The sequence below is a fragment of the Sapajus apella genome, unplaced genomic scaffold, assembly GCF_009761245.1.
Source record: "Sapajus apella isolate SASKATOON/1434 unplaced genomic scaffold, GSC_monkey_1.0 scaffold6, whole genome shotgun sequence".
NCBI lineage: Eukaryota > Metazoa > Chordata > Mammalia > Primates > Cebidae > Sapajus > Sapajus apella.
In genome coordinates this window covers 16,083,852-16,110,676 of record NW_022436946.1, presented here as the reverse complement: position 1 = coordinate 16,110,676, position 26,825 = coordinate 16,083,852, and the positions used below count along the sequence as shown (strand labels likewise).

At 36.0% G+C, this 26,825-nt stretch overlaps 1 protein-coding gene across 3 annotated transcripts in view; it reads left to right on the top strand.

Annotated features, from left to right (window-relative positions):
- Nucleotides 1-26,825, top strand: part of TBPL1 (TATA-box binding protein like 1) — a 30,160-nt gene that overhangs the window by 863 nt on the left and 2,472 nt on the right. For 2 of the 3 annotated variants that reach the window (XM_032274729.1, XM_032274732.1), the window contains exons 2-6: nt 4,355-4,437; nt 23,036-23,214; nt 24,845-24,927; nt 25,094-25,157; nt 26,674-26,777. In XM_032274729.1, the coding sequence (XP_032130620.1) occupies nt 23,080-23,214; nt 24,845-24,927; nt 25,094-25,157; nt 26,674-26,777 (386 nt within the window). In that variant the 5' untranslated portion in view covers nt 4,355-4,437; nt 23,036-23,079. The remainder of the gene's footprint in view (nt 1-4,354; nt 4,438-23,035; nt 23,215-24,844; nt 24,928-25,093; nt 25,158-26,673; nt 26,778-26,825) is intronic. The other variant, XM_032274731.1, reaches the window with a different exon arrangement.

Below are 26,825 nucleotides of genomic sequence, written 5' to 3'. Positions count from 1 at the left end.
GGCTAAAGCAGGGATGAGAGCCGGAATAAGTGTTAAAAATAGCCCGTAAAAGCCCTAAAAGTAAATCTAATAGGGTATAAGGACTTAAAAAAAAAAAACTCTTCTACTGCCGAGATGTGCATCTGCAGGCTCTGTCAATGTGCTTATTGCAATAAGACTCAAACTGCAGTCAGTCCACATCTGTGAGCTCTCTGCATCTGTCACCTGCAGTTCCAAAGCGACCCTTACAGTAAGTAGCATGAGCTTCTGTATTTAGGGTTCAGAACAGTGCCTTAAAACTGTGACTCAAGAAAAGGGAGTAGGGTGTGTGTGTATGTTTGAGCAATGTGGACTACGGGGAAATTTAAAAAGAGATGCATAAGAAGGTTCAGCCATCCCGGCATAATTTCGTAGTCTTTTTGAGAAAATGGCAGTTCATTCCAATTGAGAAGTGACTTTTAGCACTATCTGGTTGAAAGAATTATTCAGTTTGGTATGCCCAGTGAAGTCCCAGTTTATGCTATCTTTTTAGCCTTACATCACAAGCTGCTTAATGGTTTTATGCTTTCCAAAATCATTTTAGGTGAGTAATTGAGGTTTTCCTGTAGCACAATGAAAAGGCCACATATACAAACAAAGTTCTTTACCTAAAGTTGAAGATTAAAGATGAAAATAAAATTGACAAATCATAGGGGCAATTAGTTCAACCACAGCTCCTGTTTGTCCCCCACCCCTTTTGTTAAACCTGGCTTCTCTTAAGCAAAAAAAGGTGTCATCCTTTCCCCAGGCTCCTCTTTACATACCCTCTGCCCTCAAAATCAGTATCGGAAACTGTAGTGACCTACTGCGGTGTGCCCTTGATTGGCTGGCTTATTCCTGAATGAGGGCCAGCGAGAATATAGTTTTAGCATCTTAAGCTTTTAATATGGAATTGAGGTCCAGTGTCTGTTAAAGGAATTTCATTCGTGTGCAAAGAAGTGGACAGAATGGAAAGTGTGAACATTGGGAAACCTAAGTTGCATTTTAAGACCCTAAGAAGAAAAAGACAGTATTAACATCTTTAATGAATCAAAGACTGTTGCTTAATCTTTGTAGCAGTTCTGTGAAGGATTTGCTGGGATAGCCACAGTTGAGGCTGTGGATGTTGAATCCTGGGATTATCTTTGTGCATATGAGACTTGACGAAGTGTCCCTCAACCTCAGGGCTGCTATCAGACTCACTAGACCTAGACCTTATTTGCTGTTGTCTCTGTCTCTGTCTCTTCATTGTTTGAGTGAGGGTCAAGCCGTAGCTTCCATCTTTGTTAACAACCCAGTGTCTGCTTTCCCTGCTCTCCTCTTCCCCCATACTCCCAACTTTGGTGGTGGTTTAATTCCTCTCTTTTCTTAATCATGTCCCAATCAAAAATGATTTTTTAATGCTGTATCATGTCTGTTTCTTGTGGCATTTTCAACATGTGTCCTTGGCCTGCATATGCGTTTCATTAATGTGATTTTTGTCCATTGCATTTTCCTTACACCTCCTCTTTATTTGGAAAATTGGAGTGGTTATGTTAGATGTTCTGTATTTATTCTGAATAATTGCTTGTTGTGAATACAATAGGTTAAGAACCTTGTGCTGAGAATCAAGAGCTTATACTAAAATAAAGTGCATTAAAATTTTTGACTTAGCAGAATGAAAGACGTTAGGAGTCCAAATGATAATACTGCAATTGCAGACAGTCACTTTTTTTGAAGAGTATTGTAGAGCCTGTTGTGTGTTTTAAATCGCACCTCAGATTTTCATGATTCTTATTAAAAAATTATTCTTAAAATCAATTTTGACTGAAATTACATTCTGCCAAATTTGAGGGAACTACTTATAGTGATTTCCCCAAGTTATTCTTAACAGAAAATTGTCACGTCAACATTTTTGTGGATGAACACTTACAGAATGCAGAATTGCTATAAAGTAGAACAAATACTTAAGAAACATATAGCTGAATGTTTTTGGAGAAAATTATTTCTTCTCATGGACGTGGCACATTATTTTAAAATCAACAAATATTGTATAATCTAGTTGAGTGAACATAGGGACAGTTTTTAGATGGAGACCAATAATAACCTAGGTATTGATTTCCTTCTGTTTCGTCATAGACCATGTGGTGAAATTATTGCTATAAGATACAAACGTTTAAGTTGATTTTAGAAGAATTTATAGTAGAATGTTTCCTAATTGCCTCTGAGTCAAAAATCTCTGTTTTCAAATGTTAACTGTATTGTGACATTTGAACTAATAAAGATTCCCTGAAATTTACGTCCATTTTGTTGCACCTTCTGTATGCCTGGTGCCGTGTCAGGTGTGTAAAGCTGGATGAAAGAGGTGTTTCCCTTCAGGTGCTTTTTGTGCACTTGTAGATGCAGAGAAATGACATATGTGGGTAACAAAACATGACAGACACAATTTGAATTTTAACTTCTTTATTACATACTGCCTGGTATTGTCATTATTGGTGAATGGACTTCATCACCCCTACTAAATTAGAAGTTTCTTGAGGATTAGGAGTATGAGTTGCTATCATATTGGATGTTCCTGCCCTGTGTGTGTATTTTGAAGATTACCTTTTTAATAGAAGAAGATACATGTTTATTATATTTCACTTCAAGGGCTTAGCTAGTGAATGAAGAGAACCTTTTTGAAATCTGATTCTTGATGCCTAAAATTTCAACTTTGTATTCCGGCTGTGGGCCTGCAAGTTATAAGCAGTGACTCATGAGTAGGGCTTTCTTCTGACCAATTCAAACAATAAGGATAATGATGGACTACCTTCACTTGCATAGATACGGTATTTGCTCTTGTCGCATGACTACCACTTTGGGAAATTTCAAAAGGATGAGAAACTATACATATCTGAGGTTTTTCCAGGCTACATAGACAGATTTGATATTTGTATTATTAACCAGTCTTTTCTTTAGAAGGCAGATGGAGTTTGTGTGTTTGTATAGTTGTGAAAAAGCAGAATTCCAGAAGTATGTCCTTAGTGGAAAGGAATCAGGTCATGACAGAAATTCTACTCATCTGTGACTAAAGGGTGATAAAGTTGAGAATTTGGTTTAAAAGGCTGGTTTTGTGGGTGGAAGCATGCTGCTATGGATCCCATTAAATGTTCAAAAAACTTAAGGATTTCTGGCAGTTCAGATGTGCTTTCATTTGGGAGGCAATAATGAAACTGTTTAAAATTTCACCAAAAAATACAGCACAGAAGTTTGGCTGTTGGTTACTTTCACCATCCATTAATTAAAAATACCGAAAACTAGATGGTGTGTTAAGGACAGAGTTTTTTTAGGACATATGTGAATGACTTTAGCATTGAATTGTGCTTAGCACAAGATAGACATCTGTCTGTAGACATTGGCCCATGGTATGTTTTTGTTTTTTAACTCACTAGGTGAGGACTTAAGTTTTACTTAAAAAAAGAAAAAAAATGTATTTCCATTAATAAAGTGGTTCCAAAGAATCAGGTGTTAACTTTCCCACTCCTGATAAATTACAAGTATTTCCGTTGTGAGACGAAGAGTTTTGATCAGAATCAGTTACGTTTTCTTGATATTACGGTTGGTACAACACTTAAAAGAGTGTGGACTCTAGCTACAGGCTGCTTGTGTTCAGCATCATGGCTGTGCTTTTAATTAATGGAATGGCCTTAAGTATTAAATAGCCTTCTCCCTGCCCTGAGCCCCAGTTTTCTCATCTGTACTAGGGGGTTAATATTACTACTACCTTACAGGGTTTGTGAGAATTAAGTATAAAGCACTTAGAACTTTATTTAAAAGCTGAAAAAAGTATTAGCAGGTGTTAGTAGCAGTAGCACTGGATAGTATATTAAAGGTGAACTGTTAGACCCTTGGATGCTTTGTTTCTTTTGTTGAGAGGCTTTCTACTAGAGCGTTGAAATTCTTTCTTTCTGGTCACTGACTGTTGGACTCATCTCTGCTGTTAGGTTTTAGAAGGGGGAAGCACTTTTTTTAAGTTTTGAATTGTCACACAGGCATCTGCTTATCACTGATGGCAGATGGACTAAGTAAAGAGAGACATCTCTGTTTCTTGGAAAAGGAAGGCCAACAAAGCCTGGGCTGGCACCGCGTTGCAGCTATTGAAATGCTGTTTCCCTGTGGACTTGACTTGTTTAGCTGTATGATACTTCTGAATAAAAGGAATAGACCCCAATGGTTTCATTTAACAGAATTAAGCTTTCTTTAGAAGGCACTATTTTTTGCTTGTATAATCTTAGTTGATGGTAAACTTGAAACTTGTTAGTATCAGTGTAAAGCCATTTATTGTGAGTTTTGTGTGCCAGTATAAATGTTCTAATAGTTGCTTTTTTTGTAATTTTAGAAGTAGCTAAAATTGCTGCTCTGCTCCAGTAATTCAAGTGGCTCAAGAATGACTTCGTAGGATTGCAGAATTATTTGTTTATGGTAAGACTAAAAACAAATACTGAAGCTACCTAATCAGGAAAGTAATTTGACAATTATAGTTTTGTTTAGGCTGCTGTTGAAATAGCTAACTTTAAAAAGCTAAGTCCAAATGTTTTAGTTGAGTTGTGTGGATATTGGAAACTGCTGACTAAAAATAACTGTTTCTGCCTAAACAAGTGAACTGCAAACTACTGTTCTTTCCTATTTTGGCTAATCTCCAGGTCTTGGTTTTTAGTTGAAATCCATTTTTATACTATATGTGCTATAGAGGTTTATATAAAATATACTATTAAAAGCATATTTTGCTTTAAATATTCAGGGCAAAATGTTATAATTCCTTCTTCCTAGTTGTGCTGGTTTTGTTTATTTGTTTTAGCTGGTTTTTATAAGATTCCACACACTAAGGAGGTTGGCAAATATGTGTGTGTGTAGAGGTGTGACTTTTGTTTTCCTGTTTAAGAGAGGAAATGATGACAGTTGCACCAAATAGATAGAGATATATATTTCCTTTAGTTTTAGATAGTCTGAGGACTCTGCGGGGAATTTTTTTTTTTTTTTTTTTTTTTTTTTGAGACAGAGTGTTGCTCTGTGGCCCAGACCGGAGTGCAGTGGTGCCATCTTGCCTCATTGCAACTTTTGCCTCCCAGGTTCAAGTGATTCTTGTGCCTCAATCAGCCAAGTAGCTGGGATTACAGGCCTGCACCACCACGCTTGGCTAATTTTTATATTTTTAGTAGAGGTGGGTTTCCCTATGTTGGCCACGCTGGTCTCCAACTCCTGGCCTCAAGTGATCTGCCCATCTCAGCTTCCCAAAGTGCTGAGATTATGGGAATGAGCCATCATGGATGGCCTGTGTTAGGAAATTTTTAAGAAAACAAGTCATCAAAGCATCAGTACTATTGTCCACAATAAAATTTGCCTGTTTTGAAAAAAAGTTCTAACATATTGTTGATGTTTCCCTAGTGTTCTTGTTCTTGTTTGTTTGGTTGGTTGATTGGTTTTTGGAGACAGGGTCTCGCTCCGTCGCCCAGGCTGGAGTGCAGTGGTGGGATCTTGGCTCACTGCAGCCTCCATTTTCCAGGTTCAAGCAATTCTCCTGCCTCAGCCTCCTGAGAAGCTGGGATTACAGGCGCCTGCCGCCACGCCTATTTTTATTTTTTTTATTTTTTTTTTTTTTTGTATTTTTAGTAAAGACAAGGTTTTATCACATTGACCAGCCTGATGTTGAACTTCTGACTTCTTGACTTCTGACCCTCTGCCTCAAGTGCTGAGATTACAGGCATGAGCCACCACACCTAGCCCCCTAGTGTTGTTTCTACCACACTCTTTTTCAGGGACAGATGTTGCTGTCTTTCAGATATGAACATAATAAAGTCAGTGTGTAACCCAAAAGTGCAAATATGAGGATGGGAATTTGATTTATGACTATGGTCAACATTTATAGAGCGCATTACTGTTTGAAACTTAGTTAATGAACTTGAAGCTTTTGTGGAACAAGAACCACTCCATCCTTTTTAATTTGTCAGAGACTTTTGGTGAGCCACAAGCATTTTTTTCTCTTACATATGTATGGCTACAGTGTGTTCCTTGGGCATTTCCAGTGACTTGTGTGCATGTACAACCTAGGAAAATTGTAATGAGCTTCCCTTAATTGCTTGTCGGTTGACCACATTCCAGGATCTTTGCTAGTTACAGATTAGGGTGGTTGCAGGAATCACAAACAACCACATTGAAGGCACCATGACTAATTCATTAGACCTTCCTCAACAGAAATAAGTGTGCTAATCTTAAAGGTACTCTGTTCTTTATGCTTCTTTTGTAGGGAGATGGGGGGAGCCTTCAGTAAGGGATGCTGAGCGGCTCAACAGATTAAAAAGCTATATTAATAATGGAAATCTCTAGGTCTCAGTATACCAGAGAAAGCCTTTGGCTGACCAGCCATCTCTCTTTTTTTTTTTTTAATTTTTAGAAATTTCGACACTACTCCTTGTCTGTGGCCAGTAATCTTGAAACTTCCATTTCAATGCGCAGTACAAAATAACTTGGATATTTAATTTGTACATTTAGAATGTGTGCTTCTTGATTTACTCTTCCTAAGGTTTTGGTTTTGGCCTGTTCGAATTAGAAGAATTTCAAATGCCTGAAACCCATATTCTGAATTTGTCTTGGTTATATAGTTTTGTTCTCTCTTTTTAAATAAAGGAAAAATGGCTTTATCATCAAACCTTGTTTGGTTGATATCCTGGAAGTAAATAACAGACTTGCCCTTCTCTGATGACCAGCTATCATGGAATTAGCTGTAGGCTGTAGAACATGGGTGAGGTAGAACCCTTGGGGATGAAGTAAAGGACAGTAACTTTCAGAGGATGAGAAAAGGTAATATAAAAACTGCTGAAGGTCAGTAGATATGTTTTAATTAAAATAATTCTTTTCTTACATCAGAAACTTATTTTTGCATCTGTAAAAGCTCCTGGAACACAGTTGTCCTTCAGGATTTGGGAGTTTTACCTAAAACCATTTGTAACTTGTTAGGTGTAGGAACACTAAATATAACACACCAGAAAGTGAAATAAGGGAATAATAGGATACTGTCGTGGAACTTGAGTGGGTTGAGGCTACTCAGATTCTTACTTCCCTAGTGAAAGATGTCTACTCTTTACACTTACCTGCCCCAACCCCACAAACCATTTTCTCAGGTGTTCTTAAGGTATTCATTTAATTCATCAACTTTTTATTGAGTTTAGGACCAAATGCCAGCAACAAGTTCTAAAGACGCACATTTAAATTAAACAGTTATCTTCAAAGGAGCTTGGTGCCTGCAGTTCAGTAGACACACAACACAAACAGTACCGTTCATTTGCTGTGCCCTCTGCTGGGTTGCTCTTCTGTCTGTGTGTCATATGGCTGGCTACTTCTTATCCTTTAAGATCTTGTTTTAAGAATTATTTCTTATCCCTTAAGAAAGTTGAAAGGCCTTCCCTGGGTCATTCCTCCTGAAGTTTCTCCTTTGTTATCTCATTTCCTTTATAACATAGATCATATTCTCTTGATTATTTTGTCAGCCTACTTGTTGTCTTTGTCTTCCACTGAAATACAACTGCCATGAGGGTTCCTTGCCTGACAATTTTGGTCTGAACTGTATTCCCAGTGTCTACCCGCAGGGCTTGGTTCACATCAGTTGCATACTAAATATGCAATTATGCGTAAAAGTTTCCAAGTTGAATGAGTGGGGAAAGGACAATTTAGGCAGCTATAAAACCAGGAAACAGTCTTTTGTTGGAAGAGGAATAAAAATGTTAGGTGTGTTGGAAGTGGAAGATTAGGTTATATAAGGAAGATGGGAGGTGGGAAGTCCACTGCATTCCTAGGCAAAGCAGATGAGATTTTGTTTTTTATTCTAAGAGAGCCAAAAGGTGTTTCTTCAGATATAGATGTAGCACAATTAGGAAGATAATCCTGGTAGCTGTTTGGGAGGTGGATTAGATCATGGAGACTGCAAGCAGAGAGTTCCATTAGAAGCCTGTAGCTATAATGACATGTGAGTGGGCCTAAAATAAAACATGGATGCTTTGGATGCAGAAAAGAAGTTATTAAATAAGTTAACTGAGCAGAGGAGAAAAATGAGAGATGAAGGATAACTCTGAAATTTCTAGTTCAGGTGAGTGAGTGTTAATTGTGACTCACTCCATTCACAAAATTACAAAGAGATAGAGCAAAATTTTTTGAGGGGCCTAATGAGTTTTGTTTGGATGGGTTGATTTTAACAGATATGCCTAATAGATGATTAGGAATATGGATTCAGATCTCTGATAGATCAAGATTGATGTAATAGCCAGCCATAAGCTCATAGATAGCAACTGAGGCCTGGAAAGTGAAGAGGAAAAGGATTTAAGGCAGTGGTTTATAACCTTTAGGGATACTAAACCCATTGATAATATGAAGAAAACAATGGCCTTCTCAAGTACACAAACAGATTAGTGTGTATACAATCTCAGGGGGTTCCTAACCTCTGAAACCTATTGTTGAGCTTTTCAGGGTCTGTCATGGATTTCAGTTAAGAACTTCTGATTTAAGGAACAGACAGAGAAGTGTTTGAGATGGGGAGAGAACTCAAGAAAGGTGCCTCAGAAGCCAGTGATAAGACACAGCAAGGGAGCAGTTGGAGAATCAGAGGTTCCCAGTGCTTTATGCCGTAGAGTAGGAGGAAGCTTCAAGTGTGCCATTGGATTCAGCAGTGAGCCATTCATTTGTAACATTTTGTACTGTGTAGAGGCAGAAGGCAGATTATGCCAGTTTGAAGAGTGAAGTGGGAGTTTGGGAAACAAGGCAAGGTAAACAGAGTAAAGTCTTGATGTTCTCTGATAAACAGTACTGATAAAAGAATAGAGCCCTTTTTAAGGACTTACTAAAAGGGAAATTCCATAATTTTGATTACCTATGATGATATTTCAACCCAGTGGTTCTCAGCTGTCTACCCATTAGAAACATCTTGGAAATGTTTTCAAAATTAGGGCCTTACCAAAGCAAACTAAATCTGTATCTTTGGGGTTTGAGCATCTTCATTGTTGTTATATTGTTTCTGTTGTTTTGTCTTTGTCTTTTTATTTATTTAAGACACGGTCTCACTCTGTAACCCAGACTGCAGTACAGTGGTGTGATCATAACTCACTGCAGCCTCAACTTCCCAGGCTCAATCCTCTTGTCTCAGCCTCCTGAGTAGCTGGGCCTATAGGCACACACCCCCACACCTGGCCAATTTTTGTATTTTTTGTAGAGACAGAGTCTCACCATGTTGCCCAGGCTGGTCTCTAACTTCTTGGCTCAAGCAGCCTGCCCACCTTGGCCTCCCAAAGTGCTGGGGTTATAGGCATGAGTCTACTATGCCTGGCCTTGTCTTTTTCTTAATAGCTAAGAACCAATGTTACAATCAGAAAACTTCCTTATCACTCTTGTGTGTTCTGTGTAAGAACCCTTTCTTTTACTTGTATATTATCATTACATTACTCACCCTACTATTGTGCTAGTGTTCTTGACTTTCTCATAGACCATAATTTCAGGTTTTAAAAATGTATAGCTTTCTTCTGATCTCTAGCCAAGTTCTCCATATTTATCTTTTTTGAGTGATGCAGCCTTCAATCAGTTACTCAGATCTGACAAGTTCTGAGTAAAATAAGAAATTCTTAGTGGTACTTATATGTGGAAAGAGTATTCATTATGTAATCGTGTTTGGTTTAAGTATATTTTTTACTGTTTTTTAAAGCAGAAATGTTTGTGCTGTGTTTTATTTTCCCAAGTAGCTAATTTCATAACCTGACCTTCCTTTTCTCAAAATGGCACTTGTGCATGACATAGACCCTAAACAGGTTGTCTGTGCTAGAGCATTTTATGTGAAGGGTAACCCTGTAAAAGCAGTTGAAAGGAAACTATCAAAATCGGAAATTTCACCTGTTGTATTTTCCCCATGCAGTACGTTCTCTTGATTAAATTCTTAATGAGTTATCAGTGCTTCAAGCTTGAGCGCTGCATTCACACCCTTGAAATACATCAGAATATAGAGAAGCTTGACCTTGATGCATGCCAATTTTGACACCAACTTATGAGTGGATTTATTCAGTCTTTTAGCTACTTAGTGAATTAACATTTCCACTTGTAAATGAAAATAATAATCTTTCAAAAATTATGCTGTTTTGTTAGCATTAGTTTAGTGGCTAAATTGGTCTTACAAATTATAGTCACTTATAGGTAGCTTAGGACAAATAACAAAGTTCTCTGTAAAGAAATAAAACTTTCCAGCTTTTAAAATTATAGTCTGTAATATGGGAAGTAAAGACCCATATAAGACGTGCTCAAGAAAACAGATACCTTACATTTAAATGAAATGAACATCATAAACTTATATTGCAGTTTAATATCCAAACCTGTTATGCTTCTAATTTTCCTGCTTTTTTGCAGGTACCTAATGAAGTAAAATTTAGCATAGTACCTATTTTGTAATATGTAGTAGGTTTGGTCAGTCTTTTCCCGTTTCCTTCACCACCTTCCCTGTCCCCACTCCCCTCACCACCACCAAAAAAGACCCCCATAATCAACAACTGTTTGCTTTGATTTGGAATGGTTTTGTTATTGTTGGAGTTTTGTGAGTTTTTTTTTTTTTTTTTTTTTTAATTCACTGTTAAATTTTGTGCTTTTTTCAGCACTCATTCCACTTAACAGATACATCAAAGTTGTATTCTTTATTTTGGCCCCTTGCTTTTAAACTTGAAGGAATATGATTTGTTTTTGTGTTCCAAAGCTTGAAGACTGCAGTTAATAACTAGGAATCCTTTCCATTTTTGAACATTTCTCCATAAAAGTTGAAGAAAGGAGATAAAATGATAGTAACAATGATAATAGCTAAATTTGAATGCTTATCATGTGCAAGTACTGTGCCAGGTGCTTCATATGAAATTTAATCTTCACAACACTGTGGAGGATTCTGTTTATTGGCCTTATTTCACAGAGGAGGATATTGAGGCATAAAGGTGTTAACTTATCCACAGTCTTATGGCTAAGAAGTGCCGGAGTCTAGATTTAACCCAAACATTCTGCTGAGCTCTTCAACTTGAGAGAGAGAGAAAGAGAGTGAGTGTGTGTGTATGTATGTATAAGTAACATTGCTTTTTAATAACCTCAAGCTAACAGTTAAGCTCTGCAGACATTTTATTGAATGTGTATGGTGCATTGGGAACTATGCCAAGGCTGGAGTACGGAAATAAAGATTTGATCATGCTTCTGAGGAGCTTATTGTCTACTGAGGGAGACGTATAAATGGAAAGGATTTTACCATGGTTTGACTGTAGTTTGGAAAACTGCTGTGGTAGAAGTATGCTTAGTAACATGGTAATGGTACTCAGAATAGGGACACTCTGGCTTAGTATTGAGGATCAGATTTCTGAGTTCCTTTGATTTTTAAATTTCACCCATGATGATTTTAATTACCTTCTGTATTAGGATTTCCAAATTTTCATTTCCAACCTCGACCGAGACCTGTCCTGAACAATGGACTTTTAGCTGATTAACTGCTCTGTGTCTCCTCTTGGATGTCTCACAAGTTCCTTCAGCTCAAAATGTCCAAAACTGAATTGTTAACCTCCTCCTGCTTTTCTCACCTGTCCTGCAAACCTGCCCTCTCTCCAGTGTTTCTTCTCTTAGTAAATAGTATCTTAGGCCACAAACTGGCAGTCATTCTCCATCTCCCTTGTTTCTATCCCCATATCAATCACAAAGTTCTGTTCACTCCGTCTCCTAAAACTGTTGCTCTTCTGTCTACTACTTTCCATTTTCAAACAGCACTACCACTGTGATCCGTGCTGTCATCTTGCCTGGACTGCTATGCCGGATACCCCTTACCCGTTCTTCTCCTTCAGTCCGTTCTCCCATTGCAGAGTGGTGGTGATACATTTTTATAATGCAAATACGTGATGTCAGGTCTTGCTTTTCTTTTAGCTCATCATTACTTTTGAGATAAATATGAACATTCTTAATGTGGCATAGAAGGCATGATTTGACCCCGCCCTGCATCTCTACCCTCATCTTATGCCACTTTCCCTTTCAATTTTCCCTGCTGCTGATTCTCCCTTCAGGTCTGAGCAGTTCCTACTCTTAACTCAGCTGAGAACATCTGCCATTTCCTGAACCAAGTCTGTTCACTGCCAGGTCCCTATCCCCTAGTATGGGGCTTAATACTTAGATTTCCAGTTCATTATTACAGAATTGATTGAATGAAGGTGATGCTGAGCTGTAGAACAAGTGGGAGTGGATCACAGGTAGAAGTGGAGATAAATCATTTTCAGCAGAATGAATTAGGTTAAGCGGGCAAAAGGTTAATATTCTTTACATATTAGAGCTTCCATAAATCAATAAGAAATCTTAGAAGGAAAATGAGCAGAAGACAGGAGGCAGCTAACTTTAAAGAAATACAAATGGTTAGGAATAGAGTCATGCATTGCTTAATGACAAGGCTGTGTTCTGCGAAGTCAGTTTATGGTTGTGCGAACATCATAGAGTATGCTTACATAAGCCCAGATGGTAGAATCTACTACACACCTAGGCTATATGGTATAGCCTATTGCTTGTAGGCTGTAACCCTGTGCAGCATGTTTCTTTACTGAGTACTGTAGGCAGTTGTAACATAATGATAAGTATTTGGGTATTAAACATAGAAAGGGTAGAGTAGAAATACAGTATTATATAGGGTCTGTTATCGACCGAAACATTGCTAGGCAGCACATGACTGTATTTGAAAAGTTCACCCTCATTAGTATTCAAGGAAAATCATTTAATTCATTATTGTTGCTTTTCATATCTCAGGTTGTTAAAGATTTTTATAAAATCCTTTGATGACTAGGTAAGACAGCATGTGCGTATGATCCCAATCTTGTTTCATATGCACAGATAAATATACAGATTTAGAGCCTAGAACCATGTGCTTATATGAGTATAGAAAAAACCAGTTGTCACTGGTAGGGTTATAGGTGACTGTTTTATTCAAGTATTATGTAATCAGAAAATGATGTGCTATCTTCTTTAAATCTTGTATATTTAGACAATTTATCTGAAATATTAAGAAATCTATCCAAAATAAAAGTTGCTTTTATATAATAAGGAATCATATGCCAAATGGCTCATCTTTGAGTTTGAATTTCAAAATTTAAAGTTGTAGTCAGTAAAATACACTTTTTTCCTTTATCCACAATACTATATTAGTTACAATTATTGTTAGTATTGACTAATACATTACTTTAAAAGAGCATATCATAATTTGTGAGGTTTTTATTCTTCAAAACAATCACGGGAAGTAAGTGATACTGTGTTTTACAAAAGAGAACAGGAGCGGTACAGAACTAGTGCACTGTCATGTAGCTTCCATTACCGTTCATGTCTACTGTCTTAGCATCCACATTTTCTTCTTTTTTTTTTTGAGATGGAGTCTCACTGTGTCGCCCAGGCCGGAGTGCAGTGGCACAATCTCTGCTCACTGCATCCTCTGCCTCCCAGGTTCAAGTGATTCTCTTGCCTCACTAGCCTCCCAAGTAGCTGGGACTACAGGTGCCCACCACCACACCTGGCTAATTTTTGTGTTTTTATTGGAGGCAGGGTTTCACCATATTGGCCAGGCTGGTCTCGAACTCCTGACTTCAAATGATCCACCCACTTTGGGCTCCCAAAGTGCCGAGATTATAGGCACGAGCCAACCGCGCCTAGCCAGCATCCAAGTATTCTTACTTTACAGATGTATTTTAATATTCGTTGAAACAGTGAAAATCTTAAATAGACTACTGTTCAACATTATTAAGATGAGACAGGTTTTCAATTATATCTTCCTAATATTGCAAAATATTTCATTTTTTCAACTGGAACTTTTGCATGAGAGTGTAAACCATTGAACTTATCTTTTCTTAAACAGTCATTCAGAAAATCAGTATCATTTAAATCTTTCCCCATCACCTTTTAGACACCATTACAAATAATGTCATTGACTGGAGCATAAAATACACTCCTTTATATTTTTAATAAATAGATGCTGGCAACCTCAGAGTTGTTGACTAATTTCCGTTAAAAAACAGTACCTTGTAGCTTTCTTAATATAGATTTTTATAATCATAATTCACTTTAATACATAATTATTCACACGAATGCTACCTGCTTATCAGTCTCCAGACTGAATATCCAGATTGAGTCTCATAGCTAGTAGGTGGAGACATATGTAATGAAGGTAGTTTAACTTCTGTTTAACTTAATGTAATGATGTTTTTTGTACATCAAATACTTTTGCATTCGCTTAAGCATTTGTTAAATGTTTTATGGGTGGTATAATATGCAATCTTTTTCTTTGGAAGATAGAAGGTTTTTTATGGCCAGGCAAACTGTTGGTAAAATTTTCTTCATGTGGCTAGACTACAAAAATGTCCTCATCTATGTCACCCTGCCAAGCAAGTTCAAGGTTTTCAACTGTTACACCTTAGTGCATCTAACTGTCTCCCATTACTGCCCCTTTGAACACAAATGCATGCTGAAGGGAAAGTGGGGAGTTCAGAATTGATGATAATTTATGTAAACTAACAGAATAGTTGTAGAATTAAAATGGAAATTTATGGTATAATTTCTACATTTGTCTAGAATGTATCTTCATCTAATATATTAGACTCCTGGGATTTTAGAATTAGATGGGAATCTTACAAACCATCAGTCTAGTCTCATCTTTCATCTAATAGAAGGCTTGCTTTATGCCACTCTTAACTGTTAATTATCTAGCCCTACCTCCTTTGTTTGGACACATATCTTCTGGGGAGCTCACTACTTTACGGTATAAACATGTGTTTTTTTTTTATTTTATTTTATTTTATTTTATTTTTTTTGTGGCTTCATGAGATCTTTCATGTGATTTCAATTGACTGTCAGTTTTCTTTTTTATTCAGTTATTTGACAACAACTATTCTTTTTCCATTCTTATACTAAACGTCCTAAGATTTTCTTCACACAGCTCACTGTTTTTATATTTCACACCATTGTACTTTCCTTTGGCTATTTGGAAATAATAATATCTTTAATTAATAATTTATTTGATAAACTCAGGATATTCTAGATGTTTCAATAACAAATGGTATCACTTTCTTTGATCTGGACACTCCTATGTAACCTAGGTTTGTGTGTGTATGTGTTTGTTTAAATAATACAGTACAGTATATTTTGAACCCCATGTTGTCTTAATATAACCTATTATTAAAGTCTTAAACAGCTTTTAGATATTATTTTGGAAACTTTTAGGCAGAAATGTGGGGAGAGTAGTATAATGAACACTCATATATCTGTCACCAAGGGTTTTTTCCCCTTATTATTTTGCGTTGTTTTTTTGAGGCAGAGTCTCATTCTGTCACCCTGGCTGGAGTGCAGTGGCGCCATCATGGCTCATTGCAACCTCAGCCTCCCAGGTTCAGTCCACCTCAGCCTCTTAAGTAGATGGCACCACAGGGGTGTACCACCATACCTGGCTAATTTTAAAATTTGTTGTAGAAATGCAATATCTCTGTTGCCCAGGCTCGTTTTTTATTTTTTAATAGACACATGATTGTATTTATGAGGTACAAATATGTTTTAAAATCATCAAGCCAGGGTAGTGTGTCTATCACCTCATGCATTTATCATTTTTTTGTGGCAAGAGTAGTCAAAAGCCTCTCTGCTAGCTATTTTATTATATACAATACTTGACTGTTTACCATAGTCACCTACTGTGCAACAGAACACCATAACTTATTTTTCCTATCTAGTTGTAATTTTATATCCATTGACCAACCTCCCTTCATCCTCATCATCTTCTCCGTGGTCTCTGGTTGGTTTTTTTTTTTTAAGACGGAGTCTCACTCTGTTGCCCAGGCTGGTCTGCTGTCTCAGCTCACTGCAACCTCCGCCTCCTGTGTTCAAGCGATTCTCCTGCCTCAGCCTTCTGAGTAGCTGGGGATTATAGGTGCCCGCCACCACACCCGGCCTATTTTTTGTATTTTTAGTAGAGACGGGGTTTCACCATGTTGGCCAGGCTGATCTTGAGCTCCTGACCTCGTGATTCACATGCCTCGGCCTCCCAAAGGGCTGGGATTACAGGTTTCAGGCACCGCCCTCGGCCCTCCCCAGTCTCTGTTAACCACTCTTCTACTCTCTGCTTCTATTATAACACTTTTTTTTTTTTTTTTTTTAAGATTCCACATACGAGTGAGATCATGAGGAATTTGTCTTTCTGTGTGTGGCTTGGTTTATTTAACATGATATCCTCCGGGTTCATTAATGTGGCCACAAATGACAAGATTTCATTCTTTCTTGCAGCTGAATAGTGTTCACATTTTGTTTGTCCATTCTTTCATTGTTGGACCCTTAGATTGATTCCATATCTTGGCTATTACAAATAGTGGTGTAGTAAATATCAAAGTGCAGAAATCAACATCCTAATTTGATTTTCTTTGCATATATATTCAGTAGTGAGATTGCTGGGTCATGGGGTAGTTCTATTTTTAATTTTTTGAGGAACCTGTATACTGTTTTCTATAAGGGCTGTGTTAGTTTACTATCCTACCAACTGTGTAAAGTATTCCCTTCTCTTCACATCCTTAGCAGTACTTAGGTGTTTTTGTTGTTGTTTGCTTGCTTTTGTGTAACAGCCATTCTATCTGGAGTGAGGTGGTATCTCATTATGGTTTTGATTTGCATTTTCCTCATAAGTGACGTTGAACATTTTTTCATATACTTGTCAGCCATTGGTATGTTGTCTTTTGGTATGTCTGTTAAGGTGTTTTGCTTATTTTAAATCAGATTATTTGTTTCTTTTGCTGAGTTGTTTGAATTTCTTATGTATATTCTGGATATTAATCTCTCATCAGATGTATAATTTGCATATATTTTCTCCTGTTCTGTAGGTTGGCCTTCACCCTGTTAATAGTTTCCTTTGCTGTGCAAAAGCTTTTTAGTTTGATATGATCCCTGTCATCTAGATCTAAAAATCATTAAGAGATGAAGCAGTAACACAGCATTTTTTGGTCCTAAAATACTATGATAACTAGTATTATCATGTATAATACTATGATAACTAGTATCTGTGCTGTATCCCAGAATAGATTATCCAAATTTGTTTGGTGGCAAGATTCCAGACATCAAGAGAGTCATCTGAAATGGTATCTCAGTGTATTTGTTACTGAGTTCAAACAGTGAAAGATTTTAAATTATAGACATGACATTCCCCCAAGTATATTTGAGTGTACATCTCTAAAAAAGAAGTCTGTCTACATAACCACTCTATTTTCTCTTCTAACAAAATTAACAGTAATTTCATAATATCATGTCACTCAGATCTATTCAGATCCACTCAAATCACTTAGATTGCTCTCAAGTATCTTTTATACTGGTTTGTTAAAACCAGGATCCATTCAAGGACCATGTTATACAGACATTTTGTCATTTTAATTAAAAATATGGGATTTACATTTATCAGTGATAAATTTTATTTTCTTGGCAGTACCTCTTTGGGCTTGCCCAGTAATCAGCAAGCTTTGTCTTAAAGGGCCAGGGAGTATATATTTTAGACTTGTGGTTTATTTGGCCCTTGTCACAACTACTCAGTTGTACTGCATAGTCATTATGGAAACACACAGGCATGGCTGTGTTCCAGTAAAACTTTTGCAAAACAAGGAAAAACCGGCACTGGCCCATTGGCTGCAGTGTACTGACCCTTGCCTAACCTGTTATGATCTTGGTTTTGTTTTGTTTTTTTCTCACCTGTAACTGTTCTCAAGTTTTGCAATTAATTAAATAATACAATGAATATTCAACTATTGGTGAATCCATCTGTCAGTAATAGCCACAATTTAATGAACACTGTATGCTATGTACTTGGCATAGATAATAATATTTAATTCTTAAAAGCACCCTGGAAGGTACAGGTGCTATTATCGCCTATTATAGACGAGAAAATGAAGAATTTAGAGGTAACTGGCACAGTGTCACATAGCTAAATGGGAACACTAGGTTAGAGCCCCCTATGTAAAGCTTATTTTATGCTGCCAAACGGATATGAAAGAACATCAACATTCTAAAAGGCAAATGTTAGCTTTTGTCCATCTTGATCATGGGCTTATGTTGAGAGACTGTCAAGTAATGTGTTGGAATTGGGACACAAAATGTCTATTTCCTAATCTGCTATTTTGGGAGCTCTTTAAATAATATGAGGTTAGTTTGTATGGCATGTCTGACTTTTAGAAAAGAGCTATCTCTAGGACACGATGTGGGTTCATGTTGTGTTTGCAGATTGATCTATTATCAGTCCTCCGCTGCTTCTCTCATTTCTCAAATCATAGATGGTAATTTTGTGGTTAGAGCCTTCAGGTGTTAATTCCTCTGTATGCTCGGCTGCAACTTGAGTGCATTTAAAGTAGCTAAATTCTTCTTTTCTGCATTCTCAGGTTTATTTAATCTCTTGGATTTCAATTAGAATTTAGATTTATTTTTGCTCTGTTTTTATGACAGGGCTTATTGTGGCCTTTCAGTTTAAGTATCTTTCCCGGTGTGGAAAATTTTAAATGTAGTTGTCTTTGATGCAGTATGTCTTAAAAGCCAGAAGGTGGCGATGTTTTCCAGTTAAGATTTCAATTCCTTGTAGTTGCTGGAGCAATGTTTTTGAAAACCACTAGAAAGAGGACCAAAAATACAGATAATGTGTTCTTGTCCACAAAATCATTGAGTGTGGAAGAATGTGTTTTAACTTCTATGATGCATTTTAATAGAAAGCTAGAAATATGCCACTTTCTGAAAGGAAGACAGCTACAGTTTTAATGTTTGCTTTTTAAGAAAATATTTGACAAGTCAAACTAAGCCATTTACTTGAGAAACAGGACAAAACACCTGATCAATTTATGTCTTAATATTAGCCCTTGGGCTGTGGGCAAATAATTGGTATTTATATTTACATCAAAATGGGAACAACTATTTTTCTTATACTAAACCTCATATATATATATGTATATTTGTTTTTTAAAAAAGATCCAGACTTTACCAAAAAAAGAAATCAAAAAGAAAAGGCACTCTGTTGTGCCAGGTCTCTGAATAGAACAGATATAACTACAGAAGTGCATATGTAGATATATAAACCAAAATAAACTCATAATTAGACATACAATTTTTTTCTACTCTAATAAACATGGATCTCTGTCTATATCTGTGTAGCTTTTTAATTTAAAAGCTCCATTTAGTAGTCTGTTTTATAAGACTGTACTGTACTTTATTTAACTGGTCCATTTTCATTGGATATGCAGGTTGTTATAAATAAAATTGCAGTATATCATCTTATTTATACTTTGCTCAGTTCAGTTATTTCTTATTGTTACCAGTTGACTGCAGTTCCGCATATATGCACATTTTAAATTATCTGAATACACATGGCCAGAGTATCTCCTATAGAAGGTTTTTGTACCAAACTATAAAAGAACACTGATTTACTCACACCTTCAACATTGTTTGATATTTGCCAATATAAGTCAGTGGAATCTTATTTTTTTAAGTTAGCATTTCCTCAATACTAGTAAATGCAAAGAACTGCTAAATAAATAACTGATTAGTCCAAGAAAAAATCGAATTTTAATATCGTTAGCATCAAGGGATAATGAAAACACATGTCCAACTTCAGTCACGTCTAAGGAACTGGGTTATAATTGTCTTAAATGTTCATATAAGAAAAAACAGTTAAAAACTAAAGTATCCAACTTAATTACTTTCATGTAAGAAATTAGAAAAATAATATATTAAATCTGTGGAAGGAGGAAACAATGGACAGGGGCAAAAAATTCGGTAGAGAGGATCAGCTGATAGTTTGTTCTGTGAAGAAACCAAAGTAGAAAAGCCTTCCAGTAAGATTAACGAGAGCAATAAAAAGCAGGAATAAATGACACTAGAATGAAAAAAGGATAAGTAGGCTATAATAGACTTTAAAAGATTATTAAGACAGCCATGAAGAATCGTATGCCCAGTAAATAATTTAGAAGAAATGGAAAAATTAATTTAGCAAGACAGATTTAAGAAGAAAACAGAGACATGAATTATTTAAAAACTCTTAGAAATTGAATTAGTCTTTAAAAATTTATCAAACAAGAGACAGTCCCAGATAATTTTCAGGTAACCTCTTCTAACCTGTCTTCCAGAGAATTAAAAAAGAAAGAGGAAAGAAATAAACTACCTTAAATTGTCTAATGAGCCTAGTATAACCTTGATGCTCAAACCAGATAAGGACAATACAAGAAAGGAATGTCACAGGCTAATTCTACTTAATAACATAGATGTATCAATCCTAAATGAAGTATTAGCAAACCAGATCCATCATTAATATTTAAAAATCATGAATTAATTGGATTTAGGGACATAACACTGTGTATGCGTAATAAGTTTAAGAGAAATATATGAGAATGATAAAACCTCAATTGAAAGTAGAGGTTTTCTCTGGAGGGAACATTGAGGAGGATGTGGTTTGGAGAACTGCATGGGGAAGCATCAGTTGTATTATAATGTTTATTTTTTAAGCTGAATAGTAGGTACATAGATGTTCATTGTGTTCTTTTTGCCTTTTTGTATATCTTGAATATTTTATACTATAGGGCCATGGTTATCAGGCTTAATAGCTTTGTAGGTTTAAATGTCACTTTCAAATGCTATATTTTTGGTAGAGTTGCTTAAACACATTCCCTTTGGAAGCTATACAAACCAGTGTAAAAAAAAAATCATGTAATAAACCACCACGAAATATAATGAAGCATACTGTATATGCGTTTTCATGAATGTTGTGTTAAAGGACTTGTAGGAAAAAAGATTGTTAACTCTTTTGCATTCAGTGAAAATAGGTGGCTTTGAAAATAAAGTTTCAGCCTTGCTAATAGGTTTTTTTTCATGCTGAGAAAAGAAATAGTTTGGAATTCTAGGTAGAGGAGAAATTTAATATAGTTCGGAGGTTGAAATGTTGGATTTCATAGTGTTCATACACCAAATAATTGAACATTTACAATGTGTCAGATACAATGTTGAGCCATGGAAATGTATAGACCTATAAAACAGTCTTTCATCTCAGGAGGCTTAATTTAGTAGGGGAAATAGGTGATTCTGATGTTTAAGTGTAGGTATATCATAGTCATAAACAATTTGGAATATATATTTCCTTTTGGGAATTAGTTTCCATCTTTCATTTAGCTGTTTTGTTGTTTTTCTTGTTTTAATTTAAACAAAGTGGTGTGTGTGTATGTTTTCAAGAATAACCTAAGCCTTTGAACTACTAATATTTAGTCGGGTAGACCACTTTAACCCATCAATAACTTATGTCACTACACTTAAAAATACAATTGATATGGTAGGCAATCAGATGCTTTGTAGAAATTGAGATTTGTCTGTCTCATTGGACTGTCATTCTAATTATATTATTGAAAAGGGATACATCTATTTAACTTTAAAAAGTAAATCTTTGGTAATATCCAGCTCTGTTCTCTTGTTCTACAAGACAGATGAACTGATTGCAAGTGGGTCTTTTTGCATACTTCAAAAAATGTGCCCTTTCATGTAGGTTGCCTCTTTTTAAAAAGTAGTGACTTTTTATGTCACATCTTTAATTGGAAACTTCTTATTAAAGCAATATTTTCTGAGCCTGCTTGTCAGATTACTCATATTATAAAATGTGAATACTTAGTAACTTATGATGAACTATTCTCATGAACTTATTTTTAAGATTTAAGTTGCTGAAATGTTGAAAAATTAGCAATTTTGAACTAATTTCAAGGCTTCTTTTTTGCATTCACACAGATTTGCTTTACCCTTTTTTCTTGACTCAGTTTTACTAATATTGTCCTTAGTTTTGTCCTCTCAGGCAGAACTCAAAATAGTAAATTCAGAATAGAGTAGAACTCAAAAGTAGTAAATCTGAGTCAATTTGTTTTCACCTGTTTGATATAAAAACAAGTCTGTCATGAAATAGTAAATTTGGTAGTTTATTTGCATGAAGTTTCCTGTTACGTAGTTGCTTTCTGGTAGCTCATCCTCAAGGGATGTGCAACAGCTAGGATTAGGTTTGGCTGTATATCACAGAAATTCAACATGAGGGAAATTGATTTTTCTCTCACACTCATGAGGTCTAGAATTAAGAAGTAGGGAGATAATAAGGAGATTCACAGGGTAAGGGGCCCAGGCTGCTTCTATCTTGTTGTTCTACCATCTTCATCCTCATTGTCTCATGCTCCAAAATTGGCTACTTGAGCTTTATCCAGCCTATAGACAGCAAGAATGAAAAAGGGCAGAAAGATAAAGGAGCCCTTGCTGACTTAGTTGGTTGCTCTGAGTAGACTTCCCGGAAGATACATAAGCATTTCATTTTATGTGTCGTTGACCAGAACACATTCAGGTGGCCAGTTGGCTATACCAGTTGTTGCTAGGAAAGCTGAAATCTGTAGTATTTTATTTCTGCCACATTGTACCCAGCTAAGTCTGGCAAACTCTTAGCAAGTAAAAGTTACTTTTTAAGGAATGAAAGGCCTGGATTTTGAAGTATATTGGATGTCATGGTAGCTTTTTTTTAAATGGCATTTTTAGTGGGGAGAAGAAGGGACATGATTTTTGTTTGTTTGTTTGTTTGTTTTGCTGAAGTCTCGCTCTGTCGCCCAGGCTGGAATGCAGTGTTGCGATCTCAGCTCACTGCAACCTCTGCCTCCCAGATTCAAATGATTCTCCTGCCTCAGCCTCCCGAGTATCTGGGATTACAGACATGTACCACCATACCTGGCTAATTTTTGTATTTTTAGAAGAGACCAGGTTTCGCTATGCTGGCCAGGCTGATCTCAAACTCCTAACCTCAGATGATTAACCCACCTTGGCCTCCCAAAGTGCTGGGATTACAGATGTGAGCCACCATGCCTGGCCAGGGACATGATTTAATTCTAATAATAGTTGAAAAATAAATAGAGATTCATTTTTTACATTTCAAGATTGTTTATGAAAAGCGAATTAAGAGAACATTTAAGTTTAATGACTTTATTTTATTTGTTTTATTTCTCAGGATGTGATCTTCGTGGTGAAAAGCTAAATTTTTAAGCCACCCCAATGGATGCAGACAGTGACGTTGCATTGGACATTCTAATTACAAATGTAGTCTGTGTTTTTAGAACAAGATGCCATTTGAACTTAAGGAAGATTGCTTTGGAAGGAGCAAATGTAATTTATAAACGTGATGTTGGAGTAAGTATTTGAGTTTTGATATTTGTACTACATAAGCCTAATTTTATAGTTCTATGAGTGATACTAAAATGTATTCATTCTACAGGTAGTTTATGAGCACCTTACCATGCGCTAGTTGTCCTGGATACAGAAGTGAGCCCTGTAAAAGCAGTCCTTCATCTCGTGGAGGTGCAAGCTTTTGTACATAGAGTGCCTGTACCTGAATTAGCAAAGAACTCGTTGGTTACAGAGACATTTTATTGTTCTCTCAGTTTATTTTAACCGAAGAAAGGAACCCTTATATTCTCACATATACCCATTTCAAATATTATTATATTTGAATGATGCCTTAATATACAATTGTTATATTAATTATCATATTCTTTTTTAATTAACCAACGTAGATGGTTTTCTTTCATAACAAACTGCTGAAAATAATATATTATTAAGATAAACTGGATAGCTTGAATTTTAGTTTTTGTTAAACATGCAATATTTTAAAGCCTGAATATTAATAATGAGCAAAACCTTAGTGTTTTGAGATTAACATTATAAAAGATATTGAATGTCATTATAAACCAAAGATTGATGAGATGGATATACATTTTATACATTTATTATGAAAATTAAGAATGTATCTCAAGGCTCTATTTAGCTCAAACAATTAGATGCCCAGGATACCTACGTAAATTGTCATTAATTCTTAATACTAGAAACTAAGTAAAGATGTGAGTCTGCCCAGATTAATAGCTTTCTAGTTTGATAATATGGCATGTGACAGAGAACGAAGAACTTAAAATGTAACAAAAATTTTAAGCAGAAACATCTGATTCATTTATATGTTAGTCAGTAAACATTTATCTCTTTCTTACATAGAATGGACTTTAACAAATATTTCCATTAATGAAAAGTTGCAATGAAAATTTAAATTTGCAGGTTGTCTTGGAGCTTAGTCCTTGAACTATTTATACTCACTTTGTATTTATTTCATTGTAACCCATAGCTTTAATGCCTTCCAAAGCTAATTAATTTCTTCTCCAGCTCCAACATGTCTCCATTACTCAAGATGCCCATGTTGAACTTGAGTATGTAATAAGCATCCCAACTGTAGGATGCAATATAAAGTAGTGATGAGTACCATGAAGCAGAATAAATTAGAAGGTTATGAAGGGGTGGGTATTTCAGGGAAATGGTAAGGGAGCGCCTCTCTTCAGGAGGGGACATCTGGTAAGAGACCTGAATGAAGTGGGAATATTGAGGGGAGAATATTCCAAATGAAAGCAACAGCTACTGCAAAGCGTCTGAGGCATGAACAGATTTGGTGTGTGTGAGGAGCCATGTAAGTTCCAATCATGTGACTGGAGTGGAATGAGAGTTGAACTGTTTATGTACTTGGAGTACATTGATTTCAAGTATATAGAGTGAGATATTTCTGTACACCTTGTATTTTTAATTAATCAAATGTCTTTTTGGATTAATATGTTCTTTGTGTTCAGCATTGTACTTGATTTCAGAATGGGTGATTTGGAGAGCAGTTATTGCAGTCTTGGATAAGCTTGGAGTAGTATTTAGACATTAATATGACTGTATACAACAGAACCATATGTGAAAAGTAATGCTTATGAGGTAATCAGATTTTTTCCCCCCCCAGAAAGTATTAATGAAGCTTAGAAAACCTAGAATTACAGCTACAATTTGGTCCTCAGGAAAAATTATTTGCACTGGAGCAACAAGGTAAATGCTACTTGAATTTTTTATTTTTATTTTTTACTTTTTTCCTCATGGAATGGACATTTTCCTAGATTTAACAGCAAAATTATATGTGAAGTTTGCTGTGTTCCTTAGGGTAAAACTTATTTTCTGTGTAACTGATCATCTTTTTCTTTCCTTAAAACCATAGTGAAGAAGAAGCTAAATTTGGTGCCAGACGTTTAGCCCGCAGTCTGCAGAAACTAGGTTTTCAGGTAACATTTTCAAACACTATCTAAACTACAAATATTGAAGGATTTATTTTTGTAGAATTAAAAATTGTAATAGACTCAAGAAATCACTATACATACTATTCTTACGATTGAACTTTTTCTAGGTTTTTAATACTGCCCTTCAGCATGAAAATTAGTAGCAAAATTTGGCCATGTGGGTATTTGTAAAGGATCCTAGCTTTTTCCCGAATTCCTTTCCCATAAAGAGACTTGTTACCTCACAGGTTAATTTCCTTTTCAACTCTTTTTAAGTTTTTTCGCTTCTGACATACACATACAAAATCAGTTTTGGTCATCTCAAGAATGCCGGGTCAGGATGGTAAATAGAGAACTGCAGAGGCCTGTTGACATGGACACACCAGCTGGCAGGCTCTCACACTTGTAACGTGACTGTCACCGGCATGTCAGCCTTATCAATACGTATAATTTGATAGAGGTATACCTTTGAATAAAATAATTATGTATTATGGACTTGCTAGGTCACTTGCAAATGATAGATAAGTAAAAGATAAAGATGAGATATGGTCCCTCAAGGTGAAGGCAAGGCTGTTTGGGATTGAGACAAGTTTGTAGAAGTGGGGATGGAAAGTTGTGTTTCCCCCTGATGACTGTCTACTCAGTCCTTCTGAAGTAGAGGGTGATAGGAAGAGACTGAATGGCTGGTGCGAGCCGGAGTTGGTGCTTGAGGAGGGAGGCAGTAGAGAGTCTTGAGTTGTGCTGTGATTTGAGAATGCTGCCACTTCGTGGTTTCCTGGCTTTCTGCAACTGCTGTGTGCAAGAGTGAGCTGGAGGATAGTTAGCTCATCTAAAATTGTGATTTTAGGAGGAATGTTTGAAAAATAACGAGATGAAACAGTTGAAGATGCTGGTAGGAGTGGCTGAAGTTATTACTGTTAAGAGAGCATTATTTTCGGCCTTGGAACTTCTTTTCTTAGCATGACATTAGAAGTGTAGAGAGAAATCCCGATTAGTTAAAAACAAGTTTATCACTCTATCCCCAAAAAGAAAATAAACCTCTAACTGATCTTACAGAAATACCATTTTACCTAATTGCATATGATAAAAACATCTGGCTTTTGGAGCCCAGTGTACAGTCTGTATTTACTAACATTCTAAAGTGACATCTTTTCTGTTTTTACTCTAGCAAGATGACCTGGCTTTAAATTTTTTCCCTCATTATTCCTCTTTTCCTAGTAGTTTTAAGTATTTCACTTAAAGTATTAAAAAAAATTAAGCATATAGTTAGAAAGACCCAGTCAGTTTTAATCATGCAAATACCTCAGGTTTTAGTTTTTTTAATGACGTTTTTGAGCTTTTTAAAAAATTGAATTAAAGCTTTCAATGCTACGCAACTTACAGTACTAAACATACACTTAAAATGTTTTTATCTTGTTTGCTCTTGTTTTTAAGGATTGACAATTATTAAGGATTGCCATGATGAGCAGATTTTTTTGTTTGTTTCAAAATAAATTTATTGAGTTTTACTTCTCTCCTAAAGGTAATATTTACAGATTTTAAGGTTGTTAACGTTTTGGCAGTGTGTAACATGCCATTTGAAATCCGTTTGCCAGAATTCACAAAGAACAATAGACCTCATGCCAGGTAAGTCTTTGAAGCAATTTATCTTGATAAATTACCAAATTTGAAATT